Source organism: Mobula birostris, chromosome 27 (genome assembly GCF_030028105.1).
Source record: "Mobula birostris isolate sMobBir1 chromosome 27, sMobBir1.hap1, whole genome shotgun sequence".
Taxonomy (NCBI): Eukaryota; Metazoa; Chordata; class Chondrichthyes; order Myliobatiformes; family Myliobatidae; genus Mobula; species Mobula birostris.
In genome coordinates, this window is record NC_092396.1 from 39,787,049 (window position 1) to 39,812,363 (window position 25,315).

At 41.9% G+C, this 25,315-nt stretch overlaps 1 protein-coding gene across 1 annotated transcript in view; it reads left to right on the forward strand.

Moving 5' to 3' along the window:
- Positions 1-25,315, forward strand: part of disp3 (dispatched RND transporter family member 3) — a 310,321-nt gene that overhangs the window by 261,847 nt on the left and 23,159 nt on the right. The window contains exons 14-17 of the mRNA XM_072244981.1: positions 640-821; positions 944-1,070; positions 11,120-11,265; positions 18,011-18,170. Of these exons, the coding sequence (XP_072101082.1) occupies positions 640-821; positions 944-1,070; positions 11,120-11,265; positions 18,011-18,170 (615 nt within the window). The remainder of the gene's footprint in view (positions 1-639; positions 822-943; positions 1,071-11,119; positions 11,266-18,010; positions 18,171-25,315) is intronic.

Sequence of the window (25,315 nt, forward strand, 5' to 3'; positions counted from 1 at the left end):
CACTGAACAAACTGGAATTTCCCTCAAGGCGATGAAAGACAATTCTTTAGGATTCTGTAATCCTAACACAACTTGGCTACTGAGGAGTAGATTAAATATTGAGGAAGAGAATAGTGAGACACAGACAAGGGAATTAAGAGCGACATGTAAAACACTTTTGAATCAAGTTTGTGGACCAAGGTCTGGAGGTCAGAATATTGCTGTGGGTTTGCTATGACAGCTTGAAGACAAGTCAGTTGCTGAAGGGTCAGTAGTGTGCAGGAAAACAAAATGAAAAAAATATCTTTTCAAAAAAATAGAAAGAGGGAAGACCTTCTATCGGAGGGTGTTGAGCCTCCAGAATTCTCTGTTTCCCGAGGCGGTGGAGGCCGACTCATTTAGGTGAAGATAGATGAGTATGTGAATGATCAGGGAATTCAGGGAAATAGGAAAGTGGTACAGATGAACTGGACTCTGATGATCTGAGACCAACATGATTGTATTGAGTGGTGAAGCAGGTTTTAGGACACTGATGGCTTTTTTTCTGTTCGTATTTTCCTGTGTACTTACATTCTTGTACTTAAAATGATGGTTAACGCCTTCAGAATATTTGTTTCATTAATGCCCCAAGCTCACATTTAACAATGTGCTCTTACTTAGCTTTCTCTGTGTCCAAAGTTGAAGAGACCCCAACCTTCGACTTCAATCCCTGCCTGAATGATGGCTGCGGGAAACCAGCTGTGCGTCCGCTAGTGGACACGGGAGCCATGGTTTTTGTTGTGTTTGGGATTCTGGGAGTGAATCGCACAAGGAAACAAGATAACCATGTGATAGGAGATATGGTACATAACTGCTTTTCCATCGCATTTATTCAACATGCATTCATTTGTGTTCCTCTGTGGCTTAACTTTGATAGGAGACAGGTTTCTTCTTCACCCGTTTCTCTCTCTTTCTCTCCTGAAAGGGCAGTGTCATCTATGACGAGAGCTTCGACCTGTTCCAAGAAATTGGGAATCTGTGTAAGATTTGTAAGGCCATTGGCAGTAACCCAGAGCTGGTGAAGCCAGGTGGAGCTCAATGTCTACCTTCTGGTAAGAGAAGAATCTATTCACATCCTTTCTCTGCGCATAGCTTATTTGGAGCAACTTATTGATGCAACACGTGAGCGGTTTTTAACATAGCAGGACAGTGTAGGAGATTAATTGCTCTGTGGACATGGAGAGTGCGGAACCCCAAGAGTAGAGAAAGGATCTGATCATGATGTCATGACAGTTATGGTTGGGACAGTCTCGATGAACTGGTATATCTTCTTTGTGCTTGCTAATTTGATTGACACAAGAGACTGCAGGTGCTGGAATCTGGGATAACAAACAATGTGCTGGGGGAACTCAGTGAGTCAGGCAGCATCTGCAGAGGGAAGTTGTCAACGGTTCGGGTCGGGACCCGTTATCTGGACCAAATTTCCACTCACTGAGTACCTCCAGCAGCTTGTTAGTTGCTAACTGACATGTTAATGATCTGTTCACCCCTTTCCTACCCCATCTAGTTCTCTTTTGTATTGTTCCCTTCTCTGCTTTATCTGTCGGTGAAACTCAGAAACTAAGAGAAGCAGTGAGAATCTGCAGCCAAATTATTTTTGGCAGTATGTCATAATTTTACAACCAGTTTACAACCATATCAATCTTAATATGTGTGCCCTGAAACTGCAACCATCCAAAACGCACTGAATAGGGTTTCATGTAGTTTTTCAATTAAACAAATTCATCCAATGAAGAATACAAATTGTACAGGTGATCAATTTGTACAGGCCAATAATGAAGCCACAGTCTGAAGTATTGAGCACAGGTTTTGATGCTTCTTCGAGAGAGGATGTGAAAGCCATTGAGATTGTGAGTCACAAGTTTTGCTGGAGTAGCAAACTCTAAGATGGGAGGCAGACAAATATTCAGTGGGAATTTTCTTAATTATGAAGGGTTTGGTGATAAAACCCGATCAATTTTCACAGTGGATATTTATTTGGGCTATCAGTTTAAAATTCTAGTTGAGAGTGGAGAGAAGTTAGGCAATTGAAATTTGCATTAGTATTTGCTCTAACTTTGAGTTATTAGACCTGTGATTCACAGCAGTTAAGTGGGAAACAGAGGTTTGGATGACCCCAGGTTCTCTGTGAGGAGGAAAAGGGAGGCACTAGAATAACTGGACTAAAGTCATGCAGACATTGAGTCACACAACACACAAATAGGCCCTTCGGCCCGCTGAGTCTGTGCAAACCAGTTCCTTCTGATCTCATTTTATTCCCCATCACATTACCATCGATTCCTTCCATATTTTGCTACTCACCGACACATCGGGAGCAAGTTACAACGGCCAATTAACTAAACAACTTACTTGTATTTGGAATATTGGAGGAAACCTGAACACTGGGGAAGAACACTAAGATCTCAGAGAGAATGTGCAAATTCCACACAGACAGTACTTGAAGTCAGGATTGAACCTGACAAAAGCATGAATGAAATTTTCAGCAGCATATAAGCAGAGGTAGGAGCAATTATAGTCATGGAGGTGATCCCAGTGAATGCTGGACTATGTGGTCCAAGGGTCAGATTGTGCCGCTGCCTGTAAGCAGTTTGTGCATTCTCCCCATCACCGCAGGGGTTTCGACCAGGAACTCCCAGTTTGTACATTTTCCCCGTCACCGCAGGGGTTTCGACCAGGAACTCCCAGTTTGTACATTTTCCCCATCACCGCAGGGGTTTCGACCTGGAACTCCCAGTTTCCTGTGACAATCTAAAGACCTACCAGTTGAGAGATCGTTTGGTCCTGGTAAAATGTCCCATGATCAGGCTAAGATTAAATCGGGGAATTGCTGGGCAGCACGGCTTCAAAATAGAAATAAAAATGTTATATTAAAATTATTTTTCATTTGAAGGACTAAAGGAGTTAACTAAAAGTCAATTTAAGTAATTAAAATTAAGTTAAATAATAGAAAAAGTAATTAATTGCCTGTCTCCTAGCAGCTGGTTCCTTCCATTCATCAGAATGGGACTGTACTTGCAATACATTTAGACCAACAAGCAAGCTTTCCAACTTAAGGGGTGCAAAGCCTATGGAAGATGAAACTACAAGTTGCTGGAGGAGCTCAGCAGGTCAGGCAGCATCTACAGTGAGAAAATGAACAGTCGATGTCTCGGGTCAAAACATTGACTGTCTATTTCCCTGCACAGATGCTGCCTGGCTGCTGAGTTCCTCCTTGTGTTTTGCTCCAGTTTCCAACATCTACAGTCTCTTGTATCACCAAAGTTCACACTACCCCTGGGGCATCGAATGAGGAGACAGCATAGCACTAGAAGGCAGGATTTCTCGGGGATTCCTGGGAAAGCTGTGGGCATGTTGGAAGATCAACAGGGATGATCCCGGACTGGTACCAGTATTAATGGACAGAAGTAATTCATGTGGGTAAAGACAGAAGCCGCTGTCTAACAAATTTATTTATATCAATGTTCCCCTGGAGTTACCAAGACAGCAGACTGTATGTGAATAGTAGTTTGAACAGCGACCGAAGTGCTAAAGGTGGAAACAAAAGCTTGTTTGAGCAGATCAATGGTGCAGAAATGAAACAGCAGGAAGAGAACCAAAGGTTAGACAGCTGAGATTTTTTGAAGTAGAGATGCAAATTAATTGGGCGTAAAGAGTAGAATGGCACAGTGGAACTTCGAGAAGAGCTGCAGTCTCCCAGGTCCAGTGAACAGGGTTCAGTCCTGGTCTCCCTCTCTGTCCGTGTGAAGCTGGCTTCCCGTAACTGCATGGGCTTCCTTGAGGTGCTCTGGTTTCCACCCACATCCCAAAGAAGTGTGGCTTCCAAGTTAATTATCCACTGCCAATTCCAGCTGGTGTGCTGGTGAGTGGCAGAGCATGGACGAGTTGATGGGGATGGTAGAGAATGCTGTAGGTTATTGGGAAAGTTAGTGGGGAATGGGTTTGTGCTGTGAGCTAGCATTGATGGGGTGAAGAGCCAAAATGGCTTCCTTCTATCTTGTATGGAATTGTGGTAAAGTTGCAAGAGGGGCATGGGTAAAGAGTGTGGCACAGAGTGATGAGAGGTGACCTGTCTGATAGAAAGAGGAGTGGGGAAGCCACAACATCTGTGCAACAGCTGAAAATGTGTTTACATGAGGCAGACTGGTAGGTAGTGAGGTCAACCATACAAAAATCTAGGTGAATTCTAGCACAGACAAAGCTGGGGCTGATTGGCAGGAGGCAAAGAGTGGGAATAAAGAGAGCCATTTCTGGCTGGCTGTCAGTGACTAGTGGTGTTCCACAGGCGTCTGTGTTGGGACCAATTCTTTTTACATTATATGTCAATGATTTGGATAATGGAATTGATGGTTTTGTTGCAAAGTTTGCAGACAATATTAAGATAGGCAGAGGTTCAGGTCGTTTTGAGGAAGTAGAGAGGCTACAGGACAGACAGATTAGGAGAATCAGCAAAGAAATAGCAGACAGCATACAATCTCAGGAAGTGTGTGGTCATGCACTTTGGTAGAAGGAATGAAGGGGTTGACTATTTTGTAAATGGATAGAAAATACAAAAAGTGAGGTGCACATGGACTTGGGCATCCTTGTGTAGGATTCCATAAAGATTAATTTGCAGGTTGAGTCTCTGGTGAGGAAGGCAAATGCAATGTTAGCATTCATTTCGAGAGGACTAGAATATAAAGACAAGAATGTAATGTTAAAACTTTATTATGCACTGGTGAGGCCTCACTTGGAGTATTGTGAGCAGTTTTAGGCCCCTTATCTTAGGAAGCATGTTCTGACACTGCAAAGGGTTCAAAGGAGGTTCACGAAAATGATTCCAGGATTGATTGGTTGTTAAGTGAAGAGCGTTTGATAGCTCTGACTCTGTATTCACTGGAATTCAGAAGAATAAGTGGTGACCTCATTGAAACCGATTGAATGGTGAAAGGCCGTGATAGAGTGAATGTGGAGAAGATGTTTCTATGGTGAGAGATGCTAAGGCCAGCGGGCACAGCCTCCAAATAAAGGGATGTACTTTCAGAACAAAGAATTTCTTCAGGCAGAGTGGTGAGGCCAAGTCTTTATATATATATCTAAGGCAGAGAGGTTGATAGATTCTTGATTGGTCAGAGCATGAAGGCATGTGGGGAGAAGGCAGGAGATTGGGGCTGAGAGGAAAATTAGATCAGCCATGATGAAGTGGTGAAGCAGACTCGATGGGCCAAATGGCCTAATTTTGCTCCTATATCTTATGGTGAATCGACATTGAAATCATCACAAACTTATATCTTTTATATTTTACAATGAAACATACTGAAAGATTAATTTTGTTTCTTCAAAAGTTTGGAGTAGAAATATTAATTTTTTTACTTAATATACTAGAAAATGTGGGATGGGTAGAAGTGTGTCTATTTCAGGAACAAGGGTGATGAATTAGTGGATAGGTCAGTATATGGAACTGAACTTGTGGCCATTACAGAATCTTGGCTGTCACAAAGACAGGAATGGCTGCTGAATGTTCCGGAGTTTATATGTTCTGAGAGGAACAGGGAGGGAGATAAAAGAGGTGAGGAAGTAGCATTACTAATCAAGCTGCAGAAAGGAAGGATGCCATGAGGGGATGGTCAACTGATTCACTGTCAGTAGAAGTCAGAAGCAGGAAGGGAGCAATCATTCTATTGGGAGTACCCCCCAAAGCAACAGAGACACTGAGGAACAGTTCAGGAAGCAGATTTTAGAAAGGTGCGAATATTATAGGAACGCTGGATTGTTGTCATGGTGGTCATCAACTTTCCTAACATTAATTGGCATCTCTTTAGTGCAGAAGGTTTACATTGGGCAGAATTTGTTAGGTATGTCCAGAATAAATTCCTAACCCAATATGTAGGCAGACCAACTGGAGGAGATGCCATACTGGATCCAGTGCTTGGCAATGAACCTGGTCACATGACAGATCTCTCAGTATATGAGACAGTGACAACAACTCCCTGACCTTTACCATACCCTTGGACAGGGAAAGGAGCAGATGGTATGTGAAGGTATTTAATTGGGAGAGAGAGTGTTATGAAGCTATTAGGCAGGAACTGGAGAGCATAAATTGGGAACCGATGTACTCAGGAAAATGCACAACCAAAATGTGGAGGTTGTTTAGAGAGCACCTTCTGGGGGTTTGGACAGGTCTGTCCTATTGATGCAGGGAAAGGATGGTAGCGTGAAGGAACCATGGTTGACAGGAGATGTGGAACATTTAGTCAAGGGGAAGAAAGAAATTTGATTAAGGTTTAGAAAGAAATGATCAAACAGGGTTCTGCAGAGTTTCAAGGCACCCAGAAAGGAGCTGAAGAATGAACTTATGAGAGCTAGAGGGGGCCATCAGAAGGCCTTAGAGAGTAGGGTTCAGAAAAATCCAAGGTGCTCTACGTGTATGTGAAGAACAGGAGGATGGCCAGAGTGAGGGTACAACCAATCAGGGATAGAAGAGGAAACGTGCCTGGAGTCAGAGGAGATTGTGGATGTCCTTAATGAGTACTTTGCTTCAGTATTTCCAGTGAGAGGGACGATGATGATTGTGAGGACACTGTAAAACACCCTGATATGCTTGAACAGGCTGATGTTAAGAAACTAAAACTTTTGAAAAACATCAGGGTACATGTCCCTGGGACCAGACCGAAGTGAGAGAAGAGATCGCTGCACCCTTGGCAATAATCTTTCTGTCATCACTGGCTACAAGAGTAGTACCAGATGAATGGAGGGTGGCAAATGTTATTCCTTTGATCAAAAGAGGGATTAGATATAACCCTGGGAATTATAGACCAACGAGTCTTATTTCAGTGGTGGGCAAATTATTGAAGATACTTAGAGACAGGATTTATGAATATTTGGAAAAGCATGGCCTGATTAGGGATAGTCAACATTGTTCTGTGAGGGGTAGGTCTTGCCTCATGAGTTGGATTGGATTCTTTGAGGATGTGACAAAGCATATTGATGAAGATAGCAGAGTGGATCTTTAAATCCAATTGTAAAGAATACAGACTTTATAAGATGTTTAATAAGATTCAACATGGTAGACTCATTCACAAAGTTAGGAGGATGGGATTGAGGGAAGCTTAGTTGTGTGGATACAGAATTGGCTTGCCCATAGAAGGCAGAGGGGTGTAGTAGATGGAGATTATTCTATCTGGGGGTCAGTGGCTAGTAGTTTTCTACAAGGATGTGTTCTGAGATGCCTGCTTGTTGTGATTTTTATAAATGACTTCAATGAGGAAGTGGAAGGGTAGAGTAGCAAGTTTTCAGATGACACGAAGGTTGGTGGAGTTGTGGATAGTGTGGAGGGTTGTTGTAGGTTACAGAATGCAGAGATGGGCTGAGGAGTGGCAGATGGAGTTCAGCCCAGAAAAGTGTGAAGTGATTCAGATTGGAAGGCCAAATTTGGAAGCAGAATACAAGATTAATGATCAGATTCCTGTCAGTGTGGAGAAACAGATTTTGCCACGCAAGTTGTTAGGGTGGTTAAGAAGCCATCTGTTGTGTTGGCCTGAATTAGTTGGGGGATTAAGTTCATGGGCCACAAGGCAATATTGCAGCTCTATAAAACTCTAGTTAGACCACACTTGAAATATTGTGTTCAGTTCTTGTTACCTCATTATAGGAAGCACGTGGAAGCTTTAGAATGGGTGCAGAGGAGATTTACCAGGATACTGCCTAGACTAGATGACATGTCTTATGAAGATACATTGAGCAAGCTGGGTTTTTTCTGTTTGGAGTGAGGGGAATGATAGTGACTTGATAGAGATGTACAAGATGATAAGAGGCATAAATAGCTAGAGATTTTTTCCAAGGACGGTAAAGGCTAATACAAGGAGCATAATTTTAACGTGATTGAAGGGAAGTATAGGGGAATTCAGAGGTAAGTTCTTTACACAGGGAGTAGAGGGTGTGTTGAATACCCTGCCATGAGGTGTTGGTAGTGGAAGAAATTCTTAGATAAGCACTTGGATGATAGAAAAATACTGTAGAGGGTTATTTAGGTGGGAAGGGTCAGATTGATCTTAAAGTAGGTTAGAAGGTCAGCGCAACATCATGGGCCAAAGGGTCTGTACAGTGCTGTAATGTTGTACCTATGAATCTTTATTGCAGATTTTGTATGTGCAATGTGATGGACTTTCATTGAGACACCAACCAAAGAACTAGCTTTGCTCTGATGATGGTCACATCTGTCATTATGTTCTCATCATGTGAACGGACAATTCCATAAACTCTTCCTGTGCATACATGCCTCTCACTGTACATCTCCTCCCCTCCAGCACCCCATCCAATCACACAATTTTTAATGCAATCCTTTTCCCTTGGTTCACATAATGTTTAAAGTGTAGATCTGGTTTTTACAATTTTGGAAACTTATTGACCATTTATTTACTAAAGTTAATAATTGGCTTATTATACGATAGAGTATCAGTCCTAGTGGGGAAGCAAGTTTATTACATCCTTTGCAAATGGAATAAAATGCAGCAGCAGTAAGTTGTTGTTTGGCACGTAGCAATATTGATTGGAGGCTTCACTCCTGTCAGCATCAAAGTTGATTGATTCCTAAGCGTTTTTACAAGGTCACTAAGACAACTTCCCCAGATCAGCTTCACTGTGAGTATTTAGTCAGAATGTGGTGAGTGAACTTTTCTTTCAAAATAAAAATCTTTAAGCATCGTGACTGCATAAAAGCCCAAAGTAGATTTTCAAAGCGTTTGACAGCTGCTTTGAATAAATGCCTCAGGATAAAGCAGCAGTTTGAGGCAGTATTCACATTAATGATGGGTGGAATGAGCTACGAGAAGAGGTTACCTATTCACCAACATCCCTGTAATTGCTTCATACATTTCCCTTCACCGGGAGCAATGCACTCACTTTAATTGCTCAAATTCAATCACTGCAAATCTTTGATTAAAATAGGCTTTCACTTTGCAGTCATTTTTAACAAGAACATAGGCTCCGTGTTATGTATATAATTTTTTTTATCTGAAAAGGAAGACAAATTTCAATTGCACCTTTCACAATCTTAGGTCATCCTAAAGTGCTTTACAGACAGTTAAGTACATTTGAAGTGTGCATTTAAGGGAAGAAACGCAGCAGCAGATTTGTGTGCAGAGGGAAATGATGGTCATGATAATGACATGATGGTCTGCTTTTAGGGGCGTGGGATGAAGAATAATTTACCATGACACTGTAAAATGTCACTGCCTTCTTTGAAATAGTGCATTGGGATATTTCTCTGTATTGCAACCCAGACTGAATTTTTAGTCAAAGTGCTTCTTTGACAAATTTCCTCCTGTCAGTTGGTAGCAAGTAGGAACACCACCCCTCCCAAACTGTCGCAGAATTAAAGATTAACCTTCTGGTCCTTACGGCAAGCAAGTTGGGGAAAAAATTAATATAAAAAGTCTCTTCACTTTCTTTCAAAACTTTATTTGTTGTGAAAGCATTAGAGATGAAGCAAGCTTTCCCTGTTAAATTGGGTGTCAAGGATTATCCAAACAGACTTCATCCATTTCTGTTTTGAGGTTTTAGTTGTGTCAGTTCCCACTCTCTGCAGTAGGAAGGCCAGAAAGATTTCCTAGAAGAAATTTGTGTTCTGGAATGGGGAAGTAGAATAAATCTCCTGGAAGTTCTTCCTTCAAATGGGTCTGGGAGTATCATTTTTTAATCTTTCCCAAGAGAGTATAAATACTGTGATACAATGTATCATAGTCATAGAGTGATATAGCACAGAAAGAGGCCCTTTAAGTACATAACAACCATCAGCCATTCATGTAAAGTAATCCTACATTAACTCCATTTTATACTTCTCGTTTCCCTTCATCTCCCCCTCAGATTCCACCCCTCACCTGTATATGAGAGGTGATTTACAGGAGGCCAGGGAACCTACCAACTCCACGACTTCAGGATAATGGAAGGAAAGTAAACCCACAGGGTCAGAGAGAGAATGGGCACACTCCACATGGACAGTTCCAAAGGGCAACACCAGGCCTTGATGCCTTTGGTCTACCCTCATGTTCCACAATATGTTGGATGAACCAGAATATGATCTTCATAGCTTCCTAACCAAAAGAGCTGATTTTTTGAGTACAGGAGGGAAGAAGCCACATACCCAACGAGCCAGGTCTCATTAGGGTAACAGCAGTGAAGAGGGTCAGTAACTTTAAATTCCTTGGTATTGGCATATCAAAGGATTGGACCTGGGACCAGCACATAAGTGTCATCATAAAAAAGGCATGAAAATTCCTGTACTTTCTTAGAAATTTGCATGGACACCAAAATCACTAGATGCACAATGGAGTGGTTGCATTATGGCCTGGTATGGAAACACCAATGCCTAGGAATGGAAAAGACGACAGAAAGTGGTGTGCACAGGTCAGTCCATCATGGGCAAAGCCTTCTCCACTATTGTATACATTTTCAAAGCAGCAACCATAATCTGAGAGCCCCATCATCTAGGCCATGCTCTCTTCTCACTACTACCATTAGACAGGAGGTACAGAAACCTTAGGTCCCATACGACCAGGTTCAGGAGCAGCCATTAGGCTCCTGAACTGGCATGGATAACTTCAATCACTACTTCTCTGAACTGACTGTGTGGGTACAGACTCAGTACAACCCATGTTCTGAGAATTAGCTTTTAATTCCACATTTTGCCTTATTGATTGCACATTAGTTGTTTGTGAGTCTTTGTATTTGTAAATTCTGTTGTATTTCTTTTTTTCCTATAAGTACCTGCAAAAGAATGAATCTCATGGTAACATATATATAGATTGATAATACACTAACTTTGAAAGTTTAACTTTGACTTTGAAACCTGGCATCCTTGAGACTAATTTTAGCTGTTCCAGCTCCCAAATTTTGCACAGGTTAGGCTGGAACAATCCCAGAGTCAACAGCTGGTGCATACCAAGAACTGCTGCTATGGCACAAAGCAGCTGGACTCTTTCTGTAAAGTCAAAGTGATCAGCTAGCAAAACATCTTGCCTGCTGCAGACCTTAAAAGTGTAATTTTTTTTTGTCAGTTACTGATCTATCAGCCGTCAGTTTCTGAAGGTTTGCTCATAGGTAATGCTGAGTTCTTCTTGTGCTGCAGGTTACAGCGTTTCAACCTTCTTGCAAATGCTACATCCTGAGTGTAAGAGCATTCCAGAGCCCAACTTGCTTCCTGGACAGCTGTCTCATGGTGCTGTTGGAGTGAAAGATGGCAAAGTTCAATGGATCTCAATGGCCTTTGAGTCTGTAAGCATTGAAAGAAAAAAATGTGAAGAAGTTTATTGGTGCTTGGTTGCATTGTTGAATTATCTAAAGGTTTTCATCGGAAAGTTGTCTTTGAGATGAGTACTTTGCGGTGGTTTATGAAGGAAATAACCTTGTGTTCTTTTAGCAAGTAGTGTGTGTACATCAAACAAAACACAATGTTTTTGGATAGTAATGATATCATGTGATCAAATTCCTGTATGGTCTGCATCGCCAGCAAGGGAGAGTTGCACCATTACTCTGTTCAGCTATAATATTCCATAGGACCATAAAATTACACCATTTAAGATTACACCATTCAGCCCATTGGATCTGCTCCACCATTCAATCATGGAATTTTTTTTTCCAACCCCATTCTCCTGGCTTCTCCCTTTAACCTCTTTACCAATCAAGAACCTATCAGTCTCTGCCTTAAATAATCCAATGAATGAGCTTTCTGTACCAAAAACTTCCACAGGCTCACCGCCCTCTGGCTGAAGAAATACTTCCTCATCTCAGATCTGAAGAGTTATACCCTTATTCTGAAGCTGTGTTCTCGGATGTGGACTCTGCTGCTGTTAGAAATATCCTCTCCATCCTTTTGTGAGGTGCATGAATACATCTATTCATCCTCACCCTCCTCTGTTGACTTTAGTTGAAGGAAATCTGTGTCAGAAAAAAGCTGCAGATGATGGAAACATGAAATAAATCCAGAAAAAGCGGGAAACACTTAGAAGGTCGGTAGAAAGAGAAGTAGGGTTAGCACTTCTATTTGAAGACAGCTGCTACAGATGCAAGATGTGCTCAGTACTTCTATCATTTCCTGTTTTGGGAGATGATCTACTTCTTCAGCAAGTCAGTGAATTTATTCCCACAATTTCACTGTTATAAAAGCAGGGCCTATACCACGTCAAAGTCAAGTTTATGCATCTGCTCAGCCACTTCATCATAATTGATCCATTTTCCCACTCAGCCCAAATCTCCTACCTTCTCCCTGATTCCCTTCATGCCCTGACTATCAAGAATCTATCAACCTCTGCCTTAAATATACCAAAGACTTGGCCACCACAGCTGCCTATGTCAAAGAATTCCACTGATTCACCACTCATTGGCTGAAGAAATTCCTTTACATACTAGTGGGTAGCTGCTGTGAATTGGCCCTGGTGTGTAAGATGAGGGAAGTGAGTAAGCTATGTGGGATTAGTTGGAGTCATGATGAAGGGTTTCAGCCTGAAATGTCGACTATACTCTTTTCCATAGTTGCTGCCTGACCTGCTGAGTTCCTGCAGCATTTTGTGTGTGTCGCTTGGATTTCCAGCATCTATGGACTTTCTCTTGCTTGTAGTTGATGAGAATGCAGGGAGAATAAAAGTTGGAAATAGTGAAGAGTTTGTGCAAATGGGTCTGAGCTTAGTGGACCAAAGGGCCTGTTGCGTGCTAAATCTCTCTGACTCTGCGACACATTAATTCAGCTACTAGCAGTTTTACTGATCTCAGAACTACATATTCAGAAATTATAGCATGTTTCAGTAACATGTTAACTGTTGCAGGATTTTCCTACCTTTCGAAATAAGGACTATCCCTACCCTACAAACAATGGTTTTCCCTGAATTACTCTGCTCAACACAAGCCATGCTGCAACAGAGTAAAGTAACAGTGCAGGAAAATTAAAATACAGCTTTCTTTAGATCTCTGAACCCACCTACCACATAAGATCATTGTCTCCAGCAGAGCAGAAAGAACTTGGCAAAAGGAGAATTAAGTCGAACACAACTAGGTCTCATGCTGAATGTGACAGCACTTGATACATCTTCAGTTGTGTTTTGTTTTCATAACTTCTAAGCATATTTTAACAAGAACCTAACCTCTTCATTGCAGAAACTGTTTTTTGGCAGTAAAGGGAAAAGGATTGTTTTTAACATTGTGCCTTCTGAGAAAAATGCATACAGTGAAATACTTTGAAATGTCATAACTGCTACTGCATAAGTAAACAGACTAGTCATCATAGCAAGATCCCTCTGTACATCGTGGCTTGCATGACCTTATTAGTTTACGATGCCACATATTGAGGAAGAAATATTGCTTTAGAGTACATTATATTTTAACTCGCAATGCAAATAAACACAAGAGTACAGCAAGATTTAGGCAGAAATACTGAGAAGGGGGCCAGTCAGTAATGGATCCCATATTATTAGTATCTTATGATATAGAAGGGCCCTTCGGCCCATCAAAACTCCTTGCCCTCAGTTGTTGGATTTCCTGGGTAAATACTACAGAGTATAAGCCGTAAAACTTGAAACTATGAAGTGCCGGACTATATCAACACTTACTGGGTTCAATGATCATGTTTAAACAGCCAATATGAGTGGTTAATAGGATTCAGATTACACAGGGGTTTGGTTTTTAGGGTTTAAAAGCTAAGTTTTCTATCACACCTTGAAGTTCTGTAAATTGATGTCAAATGCACTACATATCAGCTCTTTGGCTTTGATAGTATACTACAAGCCTTTGGCCCTTCATAAAGGATTCACAACAAAAAAAATTAATTGAAACTGTGAACAAATTGACGACCAAATCAACCAAGTCGTCTTTTCGTGGGTGGGGGAGGGGAGGAAGAAGGGGATAGAACAAAGGAGGGTAGGTGGAAAAACATAGCTATGATCTGATTCACTGGCAGATGGATTTTGGGAAGGATATGACCTGCTGAATTATGTGTTCCAATATGACACTGCTCATTATATAACATTTTTTTCATTTTCACTTCCAATCAGATTACAGAGAGGGAAGGGGCAACATTAGACGATACTGCTTTGAAAGTGGGCAATTCTAGATGGTGGCAGTTGCACAGAAGAGTGAGGCAGTGAGAGAAATGCTTCTTCCAGGATCACCTGGGTGTACCTCAGAATTGATAGTGGTCTACTTAATGGTTTATTTGTGAACATAAGAATTGATGAGCCTGTAGACCCAATTCTGTCATTCACTGAGATCATGTCCAATTTGAGACTTTGCTTCTTGTTTCAAAAGGCCCTTTGTTCCTTGGATATCAAAAATATATCAATCAGAGTTTAGGCAAGTAATTGATCTGGCATTGCTGGGGTTCTATTGTTTTGCCATCCTTTGCATTCAGAATCAGAATCTGGTTTAATATCATGGCATATGTTGTGAAATTTGTTGTCTTTGTGCCACCAGTTCATTGCAATACATAACAAAAGAAAAAAACATAAATTACATTATATATTAAATAGTTAAATTAAGTGAGTAGTGCAAAAATAGAAATAAAAATGTAGTGAGGTATTGTTCATGGGTTCAATGTCCATTCAGAAATCGGGTGGCAGAAGGGAAGGAGCTGTTCCTGAATTGTTGAGTGTATGTCTTCAGGCCTCTGTGCCTCCTTCCTGATGGTAGTAATGAGAACAAAACATGATCTGGGTAATGGGGGTCCTTAATGATGGACGTCACCTGTTTGGGGAGTCTCTCCTTGAAGATATCCTAGGTACTATGGAGGCCACTGCGCAGGATGGAGCTGACTAAGTTTACAATTCTCTGTAGCTTATTTCGATCCTGTGCAGTAGCCCCTGCCCCGCTGCCCCCAACCATCCATACCAGGTGGTGATGCAACCAGTTAGAATGCTCTCTATGGTTCAGAAATGCTTCCAAGGGCCTTGTTATTATTTTTACAATTACATACCCACCACCTGAAATAATTTCTCTCCATCTACCTGACCAATTCTATTTAATACAAAAAATGATAAAAATCTGCAGGAAACCCAAAGCGAAAACACAATGGTGGAAACATTCATCAGGTGAAATAGAGTTAGTGGTGGGGAGGGAAATAGAGTTGACATTCAGTACAAGGACCCTTCATTAGAAATGGAAATGGGAGAAAATGAGTTTATCGAGACTCAGTGAGTGGGGAATGGGATTTGGGGTCTGCTGCTGTGAGAACTGTTAGAGATTAAGATGCAGACTAAAGTTGTCATGGTAACAATCACTTTAAAACCCAGCATACAGTGCTCGAGTAATACAGTCCAAAAACAGGCCCTTCGGCCCAACTCATCCGTTCTAATCAGTCTGATCATCTGAGCTAGTCCTATTTGCCTGTATTTGGCCCATATCTCTTTAGTAATGTGGAAAGTGAAAGAAATAAGAAATAATTGAAACAGAAAAGTACAGCAACATATCTAAAGACAAAAAAGTGTGGCTAAAGTATTGTGTCAAATTAATATGTTAATATCTTGTTTCCAAACTGTATATTTTTGTAACCCTCAGAGACAGAGAGATCAGCTATCCAAATCAGAAGCTCTTTCAGATTTTGACAGACCCTCTTTTAACCTTTGTGTCAGTATACCAAGTTAATTTCAGCTCATTTCCATTTAATGCTTATAAATTGATTCTTGAAACAGTTTAATACCATATGTATTTCTACACCTGAAACATTTCAAGTAATAATGGATGTATTAATCTTAGCAAGTTAATCTTATGAATATTGTGAATCCCATGTCATAATTTCTGAAGACATGCATTAATCCCCTCCCTGTTCCTGCCAATGGAATTATTTTGATTAATTTCCTAATTTATATGCTTCCTGGGTTTTTATCATCTATGATGCATTGAATTGTAAAACACCACCAGACCGCTCAAGTCTACCCCACTATTCAACTCTTCTTCTGTGCCTATAGTTTCTGATTTGAAATATCTGCCCCTTCGTCTGGTAACCATAAATAGTAAGAATAAAGGAACTGTCTAAATGGGGAGCAAATTCAGAAATCAGAGGTGCAAAGGGACTTGGGAGTCCTAGTGCACTTTGAGAGGACTAAAATATAGAAGCAAGGATGTGATGTTGAGGTTTTATAGGGCATTGATCAGACTACATTTGAAGCATTTTGAGCAGTTTTGGGCCCTGCATCTAAGCAAGGTTGTGCTGGCATTGGCGAGCGCCTAGTGGTGGTACACAGAAATAATCCTGGAAACCAAGGCGTTAACATATGAGGAGCATTTTATTGCCCTGGGACTGTACTCACTACTGTTTAGGAAAATGAGTGGGGGATCTTACTGAAACCTATTGAATATTTAAAGGCCTACATTGAGTGGATGTAGAGAGGATGCTTCCAGTAATAGGAGAGTCTAAGACCAGAAGAGCACAGCATTAGAATAGAAGGACATCTCTGTAGAATGGAGATGAGGAGTAATTTCCTTAGACATGAGGTAATGAATCTGTAGAATTCATTGCCACGGACAGCTGTGGGTATATTTAAAGTGGAGGTTGATCGGTTCTTGATTGATAAGTGCATCAAAGGTGATGTGGGGAAGGCAGGAGAATGGGATTGAGGGAGAAAATATATCAGCCATGATCAAGTGATGAAGCAAACTTAGAACAACATAGAACAGTACAGCACAGAAACAGGCCATTCAGCCCATAATCTTGTGCCGAACCAGCTAAAAAGTAAATCAAAAACACCCAAACACTAATCCCTCCTACCTACACCATATCTATATCCGTCCAAATGACCAAACTTAATAGGCCAAATAGCCTAATTCTGCTCCTAATGGCCTTATCCTCCTCAATCACAATTCTCCCATTAGTGCAAGTAGACCCTCCACTAGTGGAAACTGTTTCCTTATGTTACTCTGACCAAACAAAGTTTGCCAACTTTATTTCTTGTAGATTTCAGCACATGATCTCTCTCTTCCAACCTCTCTAGCTCACAATGCCTCCACTTGACACCTTTGCGACCTAAAGCGACCAAGCAGAATCTTTGTATGTGTAACTTAAGTTGAAGTTTCTTTTGTGATGAAGAAGCAGACTTTAAAAAAATCTAGATTCTCATTTTTAAGGTTGCATGGAACAAATTCCTGAAGATTAAGTACTCAGACTTGAAGACTGTGAGGATTTCTGGAAGACTGATAACACAAGTTGAAGAGTTTCGAATACCCTTCAGAGTAGATTGCCAAATTTAGATCCCTGCATTGAAGCAACTAATCAGATGCCTCTAATTACAGTCACTGAATACCACAAACTGACATAAACATGAGAAATTCTGCAGATTCTAAAATTCTTGAGCCATACACACAAAATGCTGCAGGAAATCAGCAAGTCAGGCCGCATCTATGGAAATAAATGAACAGTCGATGTTTCGGGCCAAGACCCTGATGAAGGGGTGTTGGCCCGAAACGTCATCTGTTTATTCCTCTCCATTAATGCTGCCAGACTTGCTAATTTCCTCCAGCATTTTGTGTGTGTAACCATAAACTGACACTCAGTGTATTATATAGCCCAGCGTACTTCTTTCAGATTCTTGCCACCATTCTAAATAGACCATTGCCACCAAATATTTGATTCCGAATATTTCAACAGTGAGTGAAATGATAAGGTTGTTCCTGAGTCCCACACACACACTCGTCTCTGATCAACGAGGCTCTTGATACAACAAAGCCTCAGCTTAGAAGGGTTCATCTCATACTCTGATTCCTTTATGCCTTTCAGCCACTGAGTGGCAGCTATGCTTTCAACAACAAATATCAAAAACGCTGCAGTTGCAGGAAGTCTAAAATCAAAGCAAAAAAAATCTTGTAAATCCTCTGCAATTCTGGCTGCATCTGTAGGAAGAGTAAAATTCCCACAGATGTGGCATGACCTGCTGAGTATTTACAAAATTATCTGGTCTAATAGTGCTTTAACAGTATAAGCTTGTTCAGTTTGCTTGGTTCTGTTTGCAAAAGCCATGTTCATCTCCTTGATTCTCCACAGACCACTTATAAAGGAAAGTCCTCGTTTCAGACCTATGCAGACTACTTGAAATGGGAGAACTACCTCCAGGAGCAACTCCATCAGTTTTCTGAACAATCATCACTACGCCATGGATTTCAGACATGTGAACACTGGAAGCAGATTTTCATGGAAATAATAGGCAAGTCTCACATAATTCAAGGTTCATATAGTAACACTTGAATTTTTCAATTTGTAGCATATTAAACTGAAAGGTATTGAGTAACACTGATCAAAATATTCTCATTGAGACATAGATCTCTCAGAAAGGCTCCAGTTCCCTCCCACATCCCAAATATGTAGATTGTTAGATTAATTAGGGACTGTCAAATGCATTCATTTAATTTGTTCTACAACTCCACTAATGCTCTGCGTGAATTCTCCAACTGCAGCATCTTTCTCCACAGAGAATACAGATTAGAAGTATTCATTAAAGACCTGTCTTACTTCCTCCGGCTCCATGCAGGGAATGCCACTTGGTCTGAATGACCGCTACACTTTCCTTGATAACCTTCCTGTCCGCAATATGCTTATAAACTGTTTCAGGATTTTCCACAATATTACCTGCCAATGCCATTCTATGCGCCCGCTTTGTTCTCCTAATTACTGTTTTAATTACCCATCCTACAGGTTCTGTACACCTGTAAGACCTCCCCAGTTTCCAGTTCTGTAAGCCTGCCATAAACTATCTTTTATTTTGTATCTAATCCCTGGTATCTTTAGATATCCAAGGTTCCTAAAACTTGTTGGTCTTACCTTTCATCTTTTTACCCTGATCTCTCACTATTTCATTTTTGAATGCATCCAAGTGGTATCTACTAGACCTTCTTGTAACCAGCTGCTATTGCCAAATCCTGCTGTATGAGATCAAAATTGGTCTTCCACCAAGTCAGCACCTCCTTTCAAATCTAGCCCTGTCTTTCTCTGTAATAACCCCTTAAAGCTTTACCTTAATGACCCTACAAGACAGGAGTCTTGTGGGAGGAGCAGGAGTACAGCACCGCACAAGCTACCCACCAGCCTGCTATTTCAATCCCAACGGACTTTCTTAAGAAGCAGAAGAATTGTGGGCACAGTTTTGTCACTGTGAAACACTGGGACATATTGATGCACACAGATCTGTCATTGTGTAACACTAGGATACTGTAATGGCACAATTTTGTCACCGTGTAACATTGGGACACAGTGATCTGCACAGTTCAGTCAACACCCAAGGTGAAGTGTATTATTAAACTATGTATAGTCACCATGTACAACTTGTGTTTCACTTTCTTGCAGGCTTTTACAGAAAGATAAGGAAATACAATAGAATTTATGAAAAACTAGGCATAAAAATAAAACTGACAATCAATGTACAAAAAATAATTAATACTGAGAACATGAGCTATAGAGTCCTTGATAGCAACCCTATAGTTTGTAGAATTAGTTCAGAGTTGTGGTGAGTGAAGTTATCACAAAGGTTCAGGAGCCTGGTCATTGTAGGGTAATAACTGTTCCTGAACCTGTTGGTGTGGGATCTGAGACTCCTGTACCTCCTGCTTGATAATAGTAGTGAGAGAAAAGCATGCCCTGGATGGTTGGAGTCCTTGATGATGGATGCTGCTTTCATGTGGAAGCAATCCATGTAAATGTGCCCATTGGTGAGGAGGGACGCACCTGTGACGGACTGGGCTATGTTTCTACTTTCTGCAGAGTTTTCTGTTTCTGGGCTTAGTTGTTTCCATACCAGGCCTTGATGTAACCAGTTGGGATACACTCCACTGTGCATCTACAGAAATGTGTCAAATTTACTTCTCAGGAAGTAAAGGTATTGTTGTGCCTTCTTGAGCGCACTTACATGCTGGTCCTGGGAGAGGTCCTCTGGTATGCGAGCGCCAAGGAAATTAAAGCTACCGACCCTCTCAACCTTTGGTCCCCTCATGAGGACTGCCTCATGGTTCTGCTAATTCTCCGTCATGTAGTCAATAATCAGCTTTTTGGTTTTGCTGACGTTGAGCACGTAGTTGTTATTGTGGCACCATTCTACCAGGTTTTCAATCTCCCTTCCATACACCAATTCGTCACCAACAATAGGGGTGTCGTCAACAAAATTAAATATGGCATTGCAGCTGGATTTAGCTTCACGGTCACAGGTGTAAAGTTAGTAGAGCAGGGGACTAAGTACACAGCCTGTGGTGCATCTGTGCTGATGGAGATTGTGCAGGAGATGTTGTTGCCAGTCCATACTGACTAGGGTTTGCAAGTGAGGAAATTGAGAATCCACTTGCACAGGAAGGTATCAAGACCGGTGATGAGTTTTGCGGGGATGACAGTGTTGAATACTGAGCTGTAGTCAAAGAAAAGCAAACTGATATATGCATCTTCATTGCCAAGTGTTCCAGAGCTGATTGAAGGGACATTGAAGTAGCGTATGCATTTGGCAGATTGTAGTGGATCCAAACCACCTCTTGGGTAGCAGTTGATAGTCCTCTTGAATAAACCTCTCAAATCACTTCATCACAGTGAATGTAAATGCTATTGGACAATAGTCTTTGAGGCAAGGTATCAGGCTACTATACCCTCTTGGGCACTAGTATGACTGAAGCCTGCTTGAAACAAGTTGGTACTTTAGACTCGACTGCTAAAGCAAGAGGTTGAAGATGTTCGTAGACACTCCAGCTAGTTGATTAGCACACTTCTTCAGTGCACAGCAAGATACACACTCTGGGCCAGGTGCTTTCCATGGATTCAACCTCCTGAAGAATGCAGTCATGGTGGCCGCTGATACTGAAACCACTGTATCATTGGAGAGTGTGAGGGTTTGTGAAGGCGTCTCCATGTCCCGTTGGACAGAGCAAACATAAAAGGCACTGAACTCATCCAAGACTGAAACCTTGTTGACGTTTATATTGCAAACGCGAGGAAATTTGCAGATGCTGGAAATTCAATCAACACACACAAATTGCTGGTGAACGCAGCAGGCCAGGCAGCATCTATAGAAAGAGGTACAGTCGACATTTCGGGCCGATATCCTTCATCAGGACGAACTGAAAGAAGAGATAGTAAGAGATTTGAAAGTGGAAGTGGGAGGGGAAGATCCAAAATGATAGGAGAAGACAGGAGGGGGAGGGATGGAGCTAAGAGCTGGACAGTTGATTGGCAAAAGGGATATGAGAGGATCATGGGACGTGAGGCCTAGGGAGAAAGAAAGGGGGAGGAGAGCACCAGAAGAAGATGGAGAGAAGTCATGGAGTTATTGTGAGAGGGACAGAGAGAGAGGAAAAAAAGAAAAAAAAATTAATAATAAATAATGGATGGGGTATGAGGAGGAGGTGGGGCATTAACGGAAGTTAGAGAAGTCGATGTTCATGCCATCAGTTTGGAGGCTGACAACTCAGGTCGGAGGAACAACACCTTATATTCTGTCTGTGTAGCCTCCAACCTGATGGCATGAACATTGACTTATCTAATTTCTGTTAATGTCCCTCCTCCCCTTCTTACCCCATCCCTTATTTATTTATTTATTTATTACTTTTTCTTTTTTTCTCTCTCTCTTTTATCTCTCTCTGTCCCTTTCACAGTAACTCCTTACCTGCTCTCCATCTTCCTTTGGTGCTCCCCTCCCCCTTTCTTTCTCCCTAGGCCTCCCGTCCCATGATCCTCTGCTTTTGCCTATCACCTGCCCAGCTCTTGGCTCCATCCCTCCCCCTCCTGTCTTCTCCCATCATTTTGGATCTCCCCCTCCCCCTCCCACTTTCAAATCCCTTACTATCTTTTCTTTCAGTTAGTCCTGATGAAGAGTCTCGGCCCGAAACGTCGACTGAACTTCTTCCTATAGATGCTGCCTGGCCTGCTGCGTTCACCAGCATTTTGTGTGTGTGTGTTGATGACATTTATATTGGTTGGGTTTGTTTTGTAGGAGGTGATGGCATTCAAACCCTGCCACAGCTGTGGACCATTCCTCTGTGATTCTAGTTTAGCCCAGAAATGCATGTGAGATCGCCTTTCCAGAAGCCCTACCTGGACCTCTTGTACTTCCGGAGCATCACCAATCATCTGCCTCCATGACCACTCTTTGTTGTCGTTATCCTGGTGCCTTGCGCTTTCGTCTCTGCCTAATTGCAGGTAGGATGAAGACAGCCAGATGATCAGGTATCACAAAATACAATTGACGAATGGGACGACAGGCATCCTTGATGATAGAGTCGCAGTGGTCGCGTTGTGTTCGCGTTGTGGTATTGCAGTTGAGGTGCTGATGGAAGCTGGGCCGAGATTTCTTCATGCTAGCCTGATGGAACTCCCTTACAGTGATTTGAAAAGCATCAGGATAGGCCTTTTCTTGTTCGTTAATCGTGGCACTCGGTAGATCGACGCTTGCTTTGACTTCTGCCTTGGCAGTACGTAAACAGCAATCAGGTTCACTGCGGAGAACTTCCTCAGTAAGTAGAACAGTCGGCACTTAATCGTGAGATGTTCCAGGTCAAGAGAACAAGAGTGAGACAAGACCGCTACGTCCAGGCACCACAATGAGTTAATTGTGCAACAGATGCCACTGCCTCTGACCTTTTCTGAAGTCGCCATTCAGTCCACCAGATGGAATGAGAACCCCTCGGGCTGGACTACAGTGATCGGAGCGTATGGGGGTGAGCCATGTCTCAATGAAAGAGAGAATGCAACAATCCCTCTTTCCCTCCAATGCAATCCTGCCTACAGGTCCTCTGCCTTGTTCTCCAACGACTGCACATTGTCCAGGGAGTGGTGGCCACATTCCCTGTCGCTTCAGTCTGCTCTGAAGTCCCCTGCAGTGCCCTCTTTTCTTGCAATGGTGGATGATGTTCAGTCACTTCTAGGTGCCGTACCTGCATTCCTGAAAATCAAGTTTGCCATGTCCTGGGATACAGTAGTGTGCACAGTTCTGTCGCTGTGTAACACTGGGATACACTAATGGGCACCGAATTTTGCCACATTCCGACAATGTAAACTTCTTCTTATTAGGAGGCAAAAGAGACTAGAGGTTTTGGAATCATGAGCAAAAAGCAAACTGCTGGAAGAACTCAATGATTGAGACTGTCTCTGTGGAGGGACATGGAGCCATTTCCCCGGCAGGTGCTGCCTGGCGCACTGACTTTCTCCAGCAGTTTACCATTCTCTCTGTTTTACTTATTTGGTCTTTTATTCCCCAAAACAAAGGAGGACAGTGGTGAACTGAGGGTAGTACATAAGATTACAAGAAACATAGATAGGATCGATTGTCAAATTCTTTCTGGCATCATAGCGATATCAGAAAAGAAAGAGGACAGAGTTTTAAGGTGAGAGGAAGAAATTTTAAAAGGGATCTGAGGATATGTCCTTTGTATAGAGAGTGTTTGATATCTAGAGTGTGCTGCCAGAGTCAACGGGGGAATCAAATACAATCACTATGTTTATGAGGCACTTATTGGATACAGTCCTAATGCAGGCAAAAGGGGTTCATGTAGAAGGGCTAAAAGTATGGATGTGATGGGCTGAAAGGCCTATTTCTGTGCTGTATGACTCTACATTCAACCTTGCCCCAGTACTATGTCTCATGCTATAGCTGTGCTCCTACTGGCATTAGAATAAATCTTAAATGAACTGTTACATCGGGAAAAAAAACAGGCATTTGTAAGATGGGATGGGTGGCTTTAATGGTGATATCATCAGTGCATCAGAGAGCCAGTCACATCCTTCTTGCACTCCTTGTGTTGATGAATGCCAAGTGACATACCACTATGTTGGCCTGCCTATTGTAGGTCAATTCAAAGGTCAACGAGCTTGTCAATCAACATATCGGTGATGTACATTGTGGTGGCAAACTTGGGGGGGAAAATGGGCTAACATCATATTGAACTCTCAGCAGTTCAAGGTCACAAATTTTCTTCATTCAGTGCTGATGAAACCTCAATTCTGCTCCTATCTCCTCAACTGTTGCCAGACGTGATGAGCATTTCCCAGCAAGTTATGTTTATGTGCGATCGGCAAAGAGGTGGGAATACTGGAGCAATGAGGAGGCAATAAAGAGGCAGTGGGTGAAGCAGCAAGAAAACCACACAAATGTACTGGAGGACCTAACGGGTTAGGCAGCATCTATGGAAGAAAATCAGTGGACAATGTTTCAGGTAGAGACACTTCATCTGGACTGAAGAGAAAGAGGGGAGACAAGAAGTTGGCAGGAGCAATGGCATTTGTGTCATTAAACATGCTTCCCATAAGCAACCTTCACAGATGGTTTAGTTCAACACTAGTCCAAAGACTACTCTGTCTCTGGCCTGTTAACTTACAGTATGTACTCAAGTATGGGCTACAGGTATTGCAGCTCTTAACACATTTGTGCTTTTGACCAACTGTAAAATAAATTGCATGTATTATTTGGGTTGCAGACGGCTGTCTAAGACCATAAGACTCAGTTCCTCTAGCTGCTCTTCCATTCAGAGGGTGCTGGCTGGCTGATGTGACGCTCCTCGCCTCCACCTTCTTCCCTTTTCCTCCAACCTCCTGACTCCCTCTCTCAGCCTTAAATATACCTAACGACCCTGATTCGAAAGCCCTTTGTAGCAACGAGTTGCAGTGATGTACAACCCTTTGAAAGATTGTTCTGGAAGGATAAGGGTAGCAGATGTGTAAAAGCACTATTTCATTCAGGTTCCTGTCCTTTCTAAATAATGCACTGTCGAGACTTGGAAAGAAACTGCTGTTCCTTCATCATCACCTGAGCACTTTCCTGTACAGGATGAAGGTGGCAGAGTTTGTCATTGAAACGTCAGTTATAATCGATACCTGTACCCAACTGGAGGCTTGAGAAGCATTTATTCGTCATGTACGCCAGGAAAGCACTTGATAGTTTTTCACATTCTTGGTGCTTTTACTTTTAAGTGTATGGGAGACTTTACCACACTAATGGCAGTGATTCAAGAGGCAAACTACCAACTTCTCATGTGTAAAGGTTGCCAGTCTTGCTGGTGACGAATATAATCTATGAGTACTTCAGCAAAAAGAAGCACTGGGTTCTTTTTCGCTGTCATCCGTACTCCATTGGTGGTAACGCCAAGTGTAAATAAGAGCCTATCCTAATGTTCTGCAATCATCAGTGCATCAAGGAGATCCACAGAACCTAATGATACTTTATTTCACCTTCTATCTTTTTGCTTTATTTTCTGTAGAAATTCTTCACTTTTCACCCATGAGGATAGATTGTAACTGCACTGTAAGAAATCCCAATAAGCGAAAAGAAAATTTCTTGCGGCACAATAGATGTTGTTGAAATAAACTCCCTTTAAGAATAAGTAACCC